Consider the following 14,311-nt stretch of genomic DNA (forward strand, 5'->3'; position numbering starts at 1 on the left):
GGATTGAGACAAGGGTGGGGGTACAGGCACCAACAGGATCTCACAGAGGGCCAAGTCAACCCCAAATTGCAACACTGTGTAAATTAGAAAAAGGCACCCGTTCCTCAAAACGCTTGATTGCCATCTGATGGAAAACTGTGACAACGGCTATCCAAATCTACAATGATTGCAAAAGAAATGGCGCCCCCTGGAGTTGTGCAATGCACAATTTGCACACTGAGAGTGGCAAGCTCCCCCGCCAATATCCCCCTCGGAGGGGGTCTGGGCAGCAAAAACAAACATCCAGGAAGGAAGGAGGAAGAGGCTGGGAATTCGGTGATTCCATCTGGAAGGCAGTGGGGGCTGGGGGAGATTGGAAGGGGAAGTGTGAAGAGAACCTACTAACGTCTTAGTAGGTTCTCTTCACACTTCCGAGACCCTCGTTGGGTGCCTGTACCCCTTCCCCCACTTCACCCGACTTGGTCTCCAGTGGTCAAGACCGGAAGCCCTGGAGGGGAGCGGAAAGGACTCTGGCTGGGGAGACTGAGTCTTTGGGGCCGGGAGTCCAGGCTCTGAGGTTGTTCACAGTAGGGCGACTGCAGGCTGCCGCGGTGGGTGCAGAAAGAATCCTCCCAAGTCCAGGGAGGCAGTCAAAGAACAGCCCAGCCCGTTCGCGTCTCCTCTCTCTTGTCTCCTCTCCCGGGCTCTGGTTCCGAGGCGCTCTCGGCGCCCAGCAGGGCTTCCAAACTGCGCCGCTTCCTTCTCGGGCAGAAAAGGACTTTCAGATGTTGCAGCGGCCGCGGCGAGTCAGGACAGCGCCCCCTCCCCCTAACGGCCGCGTCTCCCTCTCCCCTTCGCCCTCCCCCAACCCACCCGCTCCCCCACCTCTGGGAAGGCGCTGGGGGTGTGGCTAGGGGCCGGTATAAAGTCCGCGGGAGCCGGTCCGGGGCAGCCGCTCAGCCCCCTGTCCCCCCGCCGCCCGCCTCCCGGGCTCGGCCGAGGATGCGGCGCAGCGCCTCGGCAGCCAGGCTCGCTCCCTTGCCTCCTGCTTGCTAACTTCCCTGGTTTCGTCCCTGTGCGCCAGCGGAACCGCCGGGTCTCCACGCGCTCTCCGCGTCGGGTCCTCCAGGCGCGCCGGGTGCTGCCCCTGTGTGCCCCCTGCTGCCAGCCCGCGCGCCCGCACTCTCCGCCCGCGCCCCGCGCCGGTGCCGCGTCCTCGCCCGGTCATGCTGCCCCTGTGCCTCGTGGCCGCGCTGCTGCTGGCCGCCGGGCCCGGGCCGAGCCTGGGCGACGAAGCCATCCACTGCCCGCCCTGCTCGGAAGAGAAGCTGGCGCGCTGCCGCCCCCCCGTGGGTTGCGAGGAGCTGGTGCGGGAGCCCGGCTGCGGCTGTTGCGCCACTTGCGCCCTGGGCAAGGGGATGCCCTGCGGGGTGTATACCCCCCGCTGCGGCTCGGGCCTGCGCTGCTACCCGCCCCGGGGGGTGGAGAAGCCCCTGCACACGCTGATGCACGGGCAAGGCGTGTGCATGGAGCTGGCGGAGATCGAGGCGATCCAGGAAAGCCTGCAGCCCTCTGGTAAGGTGCCCCCGTCCTTGCACGCCTTCCCTGCCGTGCACCCCTTCCAAAAGCCCCTTCCCCAGTCGGGCTGGCCTGGAAGGCGCTCGAAAATCCCCTGTGAGTTGAGGAGAAGGCAGGTACGTGGCAGGGCCCCACTGGCATGGGACAGGCTCAGCCAAAGAAACTGCTATCGAGTCCCTAGCAGCCTGTTGCCACCGTCAAGGAGGATTCTGTCCCATCCCTCCATCTCAGACCTGCCAAGGATGGCTATTTGGGAAGAGTCGTCTTGGCTGCTGGTGCAAGTGTGGAAAATTAAGTGACCTGGCCCAGCCCACAGCCTCCAAGTGAGCCAGATAACTGGAGGATGGGGACGGTGGTGGTGTGCTGGTGGCGGGGCTTTCTGTTCCTGATCCAGGGACCTCCCCTCACCCTGGCCACAGGTGAAACCCCAGGGAAGCCCTGAGACGCCAGGGCTTGGACTTTTGGCATTGAGGTTGGGTGGAGGGGTTTGGGTGGTGGGGGCATAAAAGTTGCCCTTCCCCAAAGCCCCAGGCCAGCTCACCTAGCTGTTTGAGAGATATATGGAAGACAGGGGCCACTCTGCCAGGCCTGGGCATCTCCTCCTGCCCTGGTACACAGGCACCCCGCTCCTTCCTTTTGGCAGGTGCCAGTGGAGGTGGCAGAAAGAAGCAAGTCTTGGCTCCCAGATCAGAGCTGCAGAAATCTAACGGGTGTGAGATAGGGAGCAGAGAAGAGAGAGAGGGAGACAGGCTTAGAAGGCCCTTTGCCCGAAATTCATTCTTACACTTTCTCTTTTTCCATTTTTCAGACAGCCTCTCAGTTCCTCCTTATAATCTTTCTCAGTCTCTTCCCTTCTTTCTCGTATTTGTTTGCTGCGGCATCTTTCCACCTCTAGTTTCACTAACAGCATTCTGAGTTTGTCTTCCTCTGTACCTTCTGCCCATTATCCGTTGCTTTCTCATTCTCTATCTTATTCCCTTTTTCTGTTTCTGTTGCCCTGCTTCTCTCACTCTCATTTCAGTCTCTTTCTTTTGCTCTTTCTGTGTTTCTCTTTCTTTGTTCTTGTCTTTCTGTTACTTTTGGAATCTCTCTCTCTCTCTCTCTCCCCTCCCCCCTCCCTGTCCTTCGCCCTCCCCTCTCTCTGCCTTTCTGTATGTCTGCCTCTATTTCTTGTTCTCTCTCTGACTCTGTGTTTGCTCTCCCTGTGCCTCTATCTGGGTCTGTCTCTTTTCCTGGTGCTTGAAGCTTCCATTGTTGCAGTCCGGATGCTGGGACGCTGGCCCCAAGCTTCCTGCTCTGGGTCCCAGACCGCTCCACTTCCTCAATCCTCTGCAGCTTGTTAGCCAGAGGAGAGCAGGATGCAGGGAAAACAGGAAGGAGGTGGACCCCAGGGGTCTGGGCCTTGGGCCTCTCTGCCCTTCCTGCCCCTGGGCAGTGAGAGATGGGTCAGCAGAAAACATTCTAGGAGAAATGCCAGCCTGGCACCCAGCACATCTGGGAAGGGGGGGTTCTGGGGGATTAAGTCGCTGATCCTGGGGGCAGAGATGCCAGTGCCAGTGGGATAGGAGGGGTACTGGTACCAGACCAGGCTGGGAGTGAGGGCTGGGCCTTCGGGCTCCCTGGGTATAAAAGGACCACATTCCCTTTGTATCTCCCTCCTCCATTGGCCAGTGGGTGTCTGGCACCAGATTAGGATGGCTGGTAGCCTGCTCCTCTCTCACCAACTTGAACATGGGGCAGCAGAGCCCTCAGAGGGTCTTGTGCACCCATTTTTCCTTGGCTGGGTAGAAACACCCCATCCTGTGGTGGAGAAAAGTCTGTTTTCCTAGGAACTTTGGGCGGGCATGGCACGAACAGTTTTTGATTGTGCCGAGGATATTATGCAAACCAGCCTCCAAAGGTGACTTTAGGTCCCCTTTGGATTACAGGGCCCAGGTCTCTAAGGCACCCCCCCCCCCTTGCTTGCCTCATGCTCCTCCCGGGCAGCCCATGCAGTGCATGCAGCTATGTGGAAAGGGCAAGGGGAAGTCTGGAGGAGCCTGGGGAGACTAGGTACCTACTTGGCAAGCTGTATCCCTGCCCTCTTAACTCCCACAGAAGTGCCCCTGGCGCAGCCTGGGTCACAGGGCACCAGGTGAAAGTCGCCCCCGATAGTTGTGCAGCAGCCCTTAGGGTCTCTGGTGAGACGGGGTGTGCAGGGTTTGGCCCCTATCCCTGCTATTCTTTTCGCCTTCCACTGTCAGTAGGCCGCTGTCCCTCCTAGGTCCCAAGGCTTGGGGATCTAAGCCTCTTGTTTGGCAGAGGGGTCAGGCTCTTCTTTCTGTCTTTTCCTCTTGGGGCTGTACTTCAGCAGGTGACTGGGGGAGGAACATACCCCCTACCTTGAACTGCTGTGGTCCAGCTGCCTATTAGGGGCCTATTAGGGGCAGGTCTCCCCCTTCCATCTCCAGCCTAACCACCCCCACCTTCCTGTCCCAGCTTTCCAAGACAGAAAATGTTGTGGATTAACACCTCAGAGGCCACCAGAGGTGGGGGTGGGGTGGGACATGTGCGTCACCGGTCCACAATTCTGCATAAGTGTACTGACCCTAGACTCATGGAATCTGGGGGAGTGGACAGTGGGATCAGCGTTTGGACTGGGGAGTTCCTAAACTGTGTTCTGGGTCCCTCTGGGACAGGGTTAGGGAACATGCAGGCTGGGTTAATTTTTAGTCAACACAGCAAATCCTCTCCCCCCTACTTCAGTACTGGGAATCCAGTCATGTCCTGGGAACAGGGCCTTCCCAGAAAGTCTGTGCCTCGGGGGAGAAGGGAAGGAGGAGCATAGCTACTGAACATTTTTTCTTTAGCATTGGCAAAGCCAGAATGATTGCTGCCTCGGGTATCAGGAGTATTTCCATTTAAAGACAGAGGAGCTGCAGAGATAAGTCTCTCCTCCTTCCCCCCCCCCCCCCAGTCTACTTCATCTCCTTCTCTGTGAAAAGGGGATGACCGTAGGCCCTGCCTCACAGGGTTGGGGTGTCTGGCATGGAGTAAGAGCTCAATAAATTGGAGTGATGATGAGGATGGTGGTGAAGAGGAAGCTGGGTAGATTTAAGTTGAAGCTTAAATCCTCCTCTGATGTTGGGACTTTGGTAAGACAAGTGAGGAAAACTAGGGGGACACTCAGAGGAGTTGAGAGGTGTCTTTTGGTGTCTTTTGCTGCTGTAAACATGGGAAGAATGGTCCAGCTGTCGTTCTCTCTGACTCTTGAGGCCGGCAGCATGTCACAGCAGTGAGGGGGACACCCGTTGAGCCAGAGCTCAAGACCAGCATGGTGGTCTTGGCTTCTCCAGCAAGAGTCCAGGGGAAGAGGGAGAAGGTCTTTCTTTCAGGGCAGGTGGGTGACCCTCCAGGTCATGCCTGAAACGTGTCTAGGTGGTTCGGCCCACCCACCTCACAGCCTTACTCTGGGTGTCTTGAGTTAAGGAGAAATCATGGGGATGAAATAAGGCAGTGAGAAAGAGAAGATCCTCTAGCTTTCACCATGAACTTTGCAGCCAGTGGAGCCAAAGCTGTGAAACCTCTTTTTTTCTGTGGATGCTTTCCCTTCCTCTGTTGCTGGAGCAAAAAAGTTTCCCTCTGTGGCTGCATGTCATTGGCCTAGCTCTAAGCAGAGGCTGCAGGAGTCTACCTGGCCTACCTTGGAATCCCCACCTCCCAAACACACCTTTTGGAATCCCGGAGATCAGAACTTTCAGGGGGCTAGGTCTGATTCTGGCTCCTTCCAACTCAGAGAAGAACCCACCAGGATTGAGGTTTTCTAAAGAACACCGCCTGGGGGAGCAGTACTGGACCCTGGAACTCCTGCATGAGCAGGGAAGTAACAAGTATTGAGCCAGTTTTGCAGGTGGGAAGGTTACCATTCTCCAAAGACCCAAGGCTACAACCCTCACCCTCCCAAACCCAGTGCCTGCGGGTGGATCCTGGGATGGGACAAGCAAGTCTGGGCAAGGAAAAGTTACAGATTAAATGGAAAGTCAACAAGCCAGGGTATGACCCGTGTGTTCTGCCTCAGGTCTGTGTCTCTGCCCAGGGCCAGGTCAGAGTACCGAGTGCATGTGGGTATGAACGTGTGGGTGAGTATGTGTCTAGACACGTGATTGTTTGTATATGTTTGTGATTCTTGAGTCCCGGCCTGTCTGTGTCTGAGTGGTCAGATACGGGTATATTCTGTGTACTGATGTCCCCAGGAGAGTAAGTAAAGAGCTATGCTCCCTGCTTTGGTGTGTTCTACTTTAAGCGTACACACAAGTCAGGCGTAAGTGTGCTTGATGGTGGGGAAACCAAGAAAGGGGAGTCCAGGCATGCTGCCTGCTCGGCTTCCCCAGCCACCCTCCTCTATGTGACGGGGGTCCTACCAACCCAGGAACATAAGCTCTGCTTCCAGGCTCCATGTAGTCCCAGGTTTCAGTGAGCAGACCCAGTACCTCCTAAGTTAAGGGATAAACATCCCAAATATCCATTAATGATACCAGGAGCATTAGTCATTTGTGAACTTCAATGCATAGAAGTTCAACATTAGAAAGCCCCATTACAGTTGAACTTCTACTTCAGATCTCTCTAGATTCTTGAGTCCTCAACTACTCAGACACTCCACCCCTCCAGGGCACGGGGCTCTCTACTGCTGGAGGCAGCCCCATTCATTGGAAAACTCTTTCTTACTCTTGGAACCTAAGAACATTCTGCCCATTTACCAAGAGGAATAGGTGGCACTATGCAAAGTGGTGCTTTCCTTTACGGTGACAAAAAGAAAGCAAGCTCAAAGGAAAGACAGCAAGACCTTTCCAGGGTTGAACGGCCCCTCTCTAGTTGGTGTTGTGGGCTGTGGCAAATGAGTCGCTGTGATCCCGTCCAGCCTTTCCCAAGTAACGTGTGGTGCCTTTGCTGACATCTCAGCTCAGCCTCTGTCGAGCCACGATTTGGCTCTAATTCTTGGAGGTCTTCTATTTCCTTGTTCTCTCCATTCCCCAGCTCCAGCCTACACCCCTTTGACCCCCACAAGTCTCATGACTCTGTGCAAAGTGGACGTGGAAGGGAGGTCACTGGCCAGCTTGGGCCTTTCTAGCCAAAAGTCTTCTTGGGAGGCTCTTCAGGGAAGAGCCTGGATCCCAGATCTTTTTTCTGGTTCCTGACCGAGGGCTCGGGGTTCATCTTATGGTTCCTTTCGTACAATCCTGGTCTTCTAAAATATATTTGACCCTTCTTTTGCCAGCCCCATCAGCTGGGAGGTCTGGCTATACTGCCTTCTCCTTGGTTGACCTTCAGGAACTTGATGTCATCTCTGGGTTATCTGATGACATGCCTTCTGGACTGTCCTTGGGATGTTAAGTATGCGGAAGGTTGGAGTATATCTATCTGCTCCATTTATTCCTTTCCTTTGATTCCTCTTTGTAAGCCAGCCCTCCACTCGTGACAAAGCCTTCTTCCCATCCTTGGTGACTCAATTTTATAAATAACCTTTGGTGTGGAATGTTGACAAAGACTTTCTGAGGGTCTCAAGTTTTCCTTGCCTGGTTTTCCTTTATCCACATGCTTCCCCCTACACCCCCAGAAATAGGAGAATAAAAAGAGAACTAACCCCCAACTCACTTTGGCTAGGCGGAAAAATACCATTTGACCCAGAGGCAGCTCTGGGACCGCTGCCATGCATGGAGGAACCTGCTAACTCCTCAGGAAAAAAAATCCTGACGCAAACCAGATGTAACCTTCTGTCTGGCTGCCAACATCTGGAATGCTGGCAGGGGCTTTGCACTCAAGCCGGCAGCGAGCTGCCAAGCCTGAGCATTTCAGAGGTGGCTCTGATGGCGGAGAGATCTTGCAACCTCTTTCTCCAGCTCAGCCTTGTATTCCGGTTTTGGCTGCCTGGAGGGAGGAGCAGCAGTTACAGTTCTGGGACTTCTGGATTGGGTTGTTTTTTGAGTTCAGACAGAGTCTTCAGGAGATCTGGGGGGGGGGGGAGAGTTGGTCCAGCCTCACCACCCCCATCTCCAGATCCCTGGTGCCCTGGCTCTGAGCAACAGACATGGACTTTCGAGGGGGTCTGATGTCTAAGGGTGGGGGACTGAAGGGATGTGGAGATTATTCTGCTGGTCTTGGGGCCACACAGAACTTTATACAAGCGTGCATGTGTGTACATGCATACACGCGAGTGCGTGTGCGCTCGCGCGCACACACACACACACACACACACACACACACACACACACTTTCACATGCAGGCATACACACCCATTCCCACTTCTCTTCCATCCAGCCAATGGGGAGAGCCTTTTGGGGCCAGATTTCTCATCACCCCTGTAAACTTTGATTTTGGCCATTTGGAAGAGGGACAGCAAAGCTGACAGCTCTGGGGTTCCCTGGTTGGCACAGCCAAACACTGAAAAGAGCAGGAAAGGAGACAGGAAGACAGAGCAGACGGAGAGGGGGATGGTAAAAGGAGCTGCCTGGAGGGAGACAAGATCCAGCAGGGGGCCCCCCTGCCTGCCTCAGACCTCCCTGCAGGGCCCAGGGGATCCTTCTGCTGTCTGGGCAGCTGTAGCTGGTGACTCATCTGAGGGCCGGACTGGGTGGGGTGAGGAACAAGTCAAGGACTTCAAGAGGCCTATTCGCCTGAGGAGATCCAGGGGAGTGGGAAGGAGATCGGGTGCTGCTTTCACTTCTTCCCACCCCCGCGCCCCCTGTTCTTCCCCAGTGCTAGACTGGAGAATCCCCAAGAAGAAGAAAACAGGTGGGAGGCTGGATTGCTCTGCTGCCCTGTCCTTTCCCGGTGCTTACCTCTCCCCATTTTGGCCTGACTGCAGACAAAGATGAGGGTGATCACCCCAACAACAGCTTCAGCCCTTGCAGCGCCCATGACCGCAGGTGCCTGCAGAAGCACTTCGCCAAAATTCGAGATCGGAGCATCAGTGGAGGCAAGATGAAAGTCATCGGGGTGCCCCGAGAGGAAACTCGGCCTATGGTGAGGAGCTCTGACCTCAGATGCCCATGGGCCCAGGCACACACAGCACCACCAGCACCACCAGCACCACCAGCACCACCATCACCACTAGATTCGTTCAGTAAACATTCGTTGTGCAAGATGTACCTAGTATGTGCCACCCAGACCCAGAGAGTCCTCATTCCTTTCCTTGACATTCCATTCCTGCTCAGCAGTTCTATACATTGGGATTGCTGAAGTGATTGTTAAATACTGAAATACTTCTGTACTGGTTGGTAAATAGTGGTTGCTCCAAGCCTCCTGGTGTTTCATGGCCCTTCTCTTGGATTGTCCACCCCAGGCCTCAGTATCTAAAGGGTTAATGCTGTCCATAGCAGGGGCCTTGGTTCTAGTAAATGTCCTTTCTGATGCGTGGTTCTGAAGGATCCATGCCTGGGTCTTATAAGTTGTTGATTATGTGATTTGATCCATCTCTCCTGCTTAGAAATCACCCCTTGCTAGTTCTTCTCCACAGGTGTTTCCACAGCCCTTTCCCCCAGAAGGTCCCTTCACTTCATGCCTCTCCTTTTTAGAAGTTCTTTGACTCAAGATCCTCTCTTCAGTGTCCCTTTGCTCTCCCCACCAGTGTCCCCACGCCATGCCCTTGACCTTACTGAGCCCTGCCTGGCCTGCAGGCCTTGGCCCTCTGTCAGGGCCTTCCGTCACGATCTGACCCCCAGCATGTATCCTTCTTCTCCCTGTCTCCCTTCTGATGAGCAGTCTCATGCCCCCTCTTCTCCAGCCGCAGGGCTCCTGCCAGAGTGAGCTGCACCGGGCCTTGGAGCGGCTGGCCGCCTCACAGAGCCGCACCCACGAGGACCTCTACATCATTCCCATCCCCAACTGCGACCGCAATGGCAACTTCCACCCCAAGCAGGTGGGTCTCCATCTCCCTCCTGTGGGGCCCTGGCCTCAGCTCCGGGGGCTTCGCTGGCCTCTCCACAGCGTTGTCCAACATGGAGATCCCAGGAGTGGGGAGGCTCCCCCACCCACACCTAACCGCGAGGGCCCTCCCCCAGCCTTAGAACTTCGGCTCATTTTGTCCACCTCACTTCGTTTCGGAAATGAGGAGCCTGAGGCCCAAAGCCACAGAGTGAGTTAATGGCAGACCAACTGTCTTTCCTCCCCATCCAGGGCTATTTCCATCATCTCTTGATTCACCATCTGTGATGTAGACCTAATATTCCGGCCAACCTCTGCCTCCCAGCATTCTCTCAGTCCCCCTACTCCCTTCTTATGATTCATTCTCCTTTGTCGTGCAGTGTCTGAGATCTCCCCTGGGAATGGAGAGGCTAAGTCCAGAGGGGTTAAGGAGAAAACTCAGGCTGCCCCTTCCCCCAAGCTGAGCAGCCAAACCACCTGGGGTACAGCCAGGATGGAGGTGAAGTGAGATCTGCCAGCTGGAGATAGGAGCAAGAGAGAAGACATGAATGTAGGGAACCTCTAAGTTCCCTCACACCCTTGGAATCATGAGTTCCTCCCACAAGCCTCTAGGAAGCTGGGGTGTTCAGGAAGGTTGGCCTGCTCCAGCCCCATCTCTGGCCAGTCAGAGTTGGACCCACTTGGCAGGGTGGCATATCTTGGTAGGGCACTGGGGTGCCTGGGGAGCCTTGGCCTGGGTCTCCTTCTCCAGTTCTTTGGGGTGTAGTCACACACATTCTTACACTTCATGCTCTATAGACAAATCCAGAAAGTGGGTTGCCACTCAGCCAGCAGAGGCCCAGCTAGGAGGAGAAAGGCTGCTCCTGAGTGTGCACATCCAGAATGGCACGCGGAGGTTATGGGTGGCATGTGATGGGTGGAAGACCAGGGAGGGCCCCCCAAAACCAATGCCAAACCTATCTCCAACCTTGATCCTAAATTTTATTTTTGTCCCAATTTTTAAAAAACTTTTCCCCCCAAATTTTAAAAGCTTTTTTCCCTAATTAAAAAAAAAATTAATAGACTTCATTTATTAGAGAGCAGTTTTTGGTTTACAGAGAAGTTGAGCAGGAGGAACAGGGTTCCTATCTACTCCCGCACCCCCAGTTTTCCCTATTGACATCTTGCATTCGTGTGGTATATTTGTTACAACAAAGGAACTAATAATGGCACGTTATTATTAACTAAAGTCCACCCTTTCCACTAGGGTTCACACTTTGTGTTGAACAATTCTATGGGTTTTCTTCCCCCAAGTTTTATCCCACTGAAAGTTCTCACACTTGACCCTTTATCCCCAGACCAATTCTGACCCTTGAGACAACCTTCACTCCAACTCTAATCTCAACTCTGAAATACACTTTTGCCCCCTGCCCTCCCTCTTTCCCCACTCTAACCCCAACCCAGACTGTAGCCCACCTGCTTTAGTTGCTCCGACCTTGACCTCTATCTTTACCTCAATTCTATTTCTGACCCGGGCTCTAAGCTTTACCCAACCCATGTGTTCATCAGAATTTCCAGTTCAGATGCAGCTCTTCCCCTGATCCCACCTTCACTTCAGCTGGGCTCCTGCCATTATTCCCATCCTTAAAGTCCCAACCCAGTCAGAACACACTCAAAACATCTGAACCCGAGCCTTTCCGATCCAGCCGCACCTCTAAATCCTATGGCTCCAGTCTCCTCCCCTCCAGGTAGGCTATAGATCTTTCTTTAAAAGACGCTGCCGTTTCAAACCCTCTGGACCTTTCCTTCTTGGTCAAATTCTCTCTACTCCAGTGAGCTCAGTGGACTTGCGCTCATGAAAGAGCCTCTATCCTTGGGCTATCTTCAAGCAACTGTCTGACTTGGGGGCTGGGGTGGGATTGAGCCGGCTGCCTGGGAACTTACCTTTCGTGCCCTTGTCTTGGCAGTGCCACCCAGCCCTGGATGGGCAGCGCGGCAAGTGCTGGTGTGTGGACCGGAAGACAGGAGTGAAGCTTCCGGGGGACCTGGAGCCGAAGGGGGAGCTGGACTGCCACCAGTTGGCTGACAGCTTCCGAGAGTGAGCCCTACCAGTCGGCAGGGGGCTCAGTGCCCCCTGCTACCCCTTCCCCTGGAGGCTGCAGAGCTGACCTGGGGCCTGCGTCTGAGTCCTAGCTCTGCCTCTGGCCCAGAAGTTTCCCTCGGGTGTTTGTGTGTGTGTGTGTGTATGTGTGTGTTTATGAGCATGGGTGTGCCCTTGGGGTGAGCCGGAGCCTAGGGGTGTCCTCTTTGGGCTTAGATAGCCCGAGAGGTCCGAGAATAGCAACGGGGAGCCCTAGTGTATTTCCAGATTGATCCTGGATTCATTCATTCATTCAGCCATCTGAAAACATTGATTGACCACATACTACCTGCCAGCTCTAGTTTTCAGCACTAGGGGCTCGTATTCTGATTTCCTCTGATTTGAACATGTGGAGCCACCTCCTACAAGTCTGTGGGAGAAGTCTCATTCCCATAATTAGAGGAATGGCCTCCCGTAAACATGGACCGTCACCACTGTCCCTCTCCTCAATCTAGTCAGAAAGTGGAGGCCACCGGGAGGGTGTGGGGAAGCAGATGGTTCAGTGGTCAAAGCTAAGGCCCGCCAAGCTCCCCCCTCTTCCTCCCCAGGTCCCTGCAGGGGCAAGGAGCTGCAGAGATAAGCCTGCCTTTGGGTGGTGTGTAGTGCCATCTACTTGGTTGCCTGACACCTGAGACCCTGCGATGGGGGATGGGAGAGGGTCAGAGGAAGGCCTGTAGGACAGAGGGCTGGGGCTGTGCGGTGCATCTCAGAGTGGTCAGGGTCGGAGGAAAGAATGCGTGAGCGGACTGCATGTGCCTGATGGAGAAAAGGACCGGCGTGCTGGGGGCCGAGGGACTTCCTTCCATCTGTGGTCAGAGCCATGACATCACCAGGATGACTCCATCCTTCAGTGGCTTACAGCCTGTGGCTCTGCCTCCCTCCCTACACCTCCTTCCCCACACCTCCCTCCCCTACACTTCCCTACCCCCTGGGCATTTTCTGGCTTGACTGGATGGGAGGAGACTTAGGGACCTATCAGTTGGCCATGATGTCTTGTCTTGTCTTGTCTTTTTTTTTTTTTTTTTTTTTTTAACAAAACAGAACAAAACGAAAAATCCTAGATAACTGTGTTTGGTTGTTTTATTTACAATTAGAGACAGGGATGTACCAAGGGGTGGGGAGGCCTGTCCTATGTGGTAAAACGGTGGTGAAGGGTCAGCCAATCACTCTCCTCTCCCTGGTCTCTTCCTAGGGAGACTCCCTGTCCCAAAAGTCTGTGCTGTCTGTCTGTGTTCCGACTCCTGGTGGGGAAAAACTGGCTTCTGAAGGGAGCCAGGATAGCCCTGCCGGGGCCAGGACCATATCTGGGAGCTGGTGTGTGACGCTGGCGCCTTTCCCAGGGCATCAGGCAGATTGGGTATGCATCTGGATTTGATTTATTAATCGAGTGAGGGGAGGCACTGCCCTGAAGTTGAGAAAAGGGGGCAAATTTTCGACCACATTCCACAGCTCCGCTTGCCTGGATTCCTGACTGGGGGTTGTGCTGTGATTTGACTCTGAGGGGTCATTTTTGATCTTGCTGTCCTGGGCACACCAGGCTGTGAGCTTTTGGTGTCAACCCCATAATATGTGACCACGTGGTACGACTGGATTCCTGGTCCTTTCCCAGTGTCCCTCCCCCACCCCTATCTCTGTACCAGGCACTGATTTCTTGGGTGGAGGCCCCTTTCTGGGAGGTCACGGGCAGCCTGGAGGTGCTGTGCCCCCCCCCCCAGCAGCTGCACTCTGGGGGAGCGCCCTCCTGTCTGGCAGTCTCCTGGGTTCCTAGCTCCTCCCCAGTTCCAGAGGCAGCCCCAGGGCCCTGCATCCCACTGGCCCCTGCTGTGCTGGCCCCTGCACTGTGCCACCCTCACTCAGCTCTCCAGCTCTGACCTGGTGGTGGTACCCGCAGCCACCTGGTCTCCCTGTGGCACCACAGGCTGCTGCCAGCAGCAGGCAATAAAGAACCAAGTGACGCCAACCTTGCTCTCTCAGGCCACTCTTCACAGAGCCCTGTCCCTCCTTCTGGGGCCAAGGCCCAGGTAAGTGGGGGGAGACTGCTGACTCAGGTTTAGGTCCCTAAGCCAAATACAGGAAACGTATTTCTTTAAATCCCCTTTGTCTCCAGGCTGTCTTCCCCATGCTCTAGCCTTGCCCTCTGCGGTAGGTGGTAGGACATCCCGTTCCTTTTATGAGCCTTCCAGCAGGGCCTGCTTGGGAAGTAGCTGCACCTACGGCCGGGGACATGCCGTTGTGAAACATGTATATGTATTGTGTGTGTGAATGTAGCAAAGTGGTACCTGAAACGTGAGTGAGCGTGTGGGCTTTACAGGGCCGCGTATACCTGGTCTGCTGTGTGTAGGTGAGAGCACTTGTCTGGTGTGTATATATGGGAGGTGTGAATCTGACTGAATGTGCGTGAGGGGAGGAGAGGGAACGAGAAATTCAGAGTTCGGATTGCATTCACTCCAGGCTGTGCATGAGTGACCTCTCATTCGGTGTCCCCACTGCAGGATTTGTGGGGAGCTGTCTAGCATCAGAGAATAACGGATGTGCGCGTTGGGAGGGCGAGTTCCATTTTCCACAGAAACGCTGCCCCCACCCCTGGCGCTTGCTCCCACAATCAGGGAGCCAGGCTCCAGGTGTCAAAAACAGAAAAGGAAATCCAAGCAGCTCAGAGTCAACGTGGGCACCCTCTGGGGCAAAGTGACCTGTCCTGGGTCGTGTCGCAGCGGGGAGAAGCGGGCTACAGACAG

General features: G+C 54.9%; 1 protein-coding gene across 1 annotated transcript; it reads left to right on the top strand.

Moving 5' to 3' along the window:
* Positions 1-622: 622 nt before the first annotated feature.
* On the top strand, positions 623-12,604 carry IGFBP4 (insulin like growth factor binding protein 4). The gene is made up of 4 exons (XM_081027265.1): positions 623-1,554; positions 8,400-8,557; positions 9,318-9,452; positions 11,404-12,604. Exons 1-4 carry the CDS (start codon positions 1,206-1,208, stop codon positions 11,536-11,538), a joined length of 777 nt encoding a protein of 258 aa, XP_080883391.1. The 5' UTR covers positions 623-1,205; the 3' UTR covers positions 11,539-12,604.
* Positions 12,605-14,311: the final 1,707 nt, after the last annotated feature.

This window comes from Rhinolophus hipposideros, assembly GCF_964194185.1.
Source record: "Rhinolophus hipposideros genome assembly, chromosome: 20".
Taxonomy (NCBI): Eukaryota; Metazoa; Chordata; class Mammalia; order Chiroptera; family Rhinolophidae; genus Rhinolophus; species Rhinolophus hipposideros.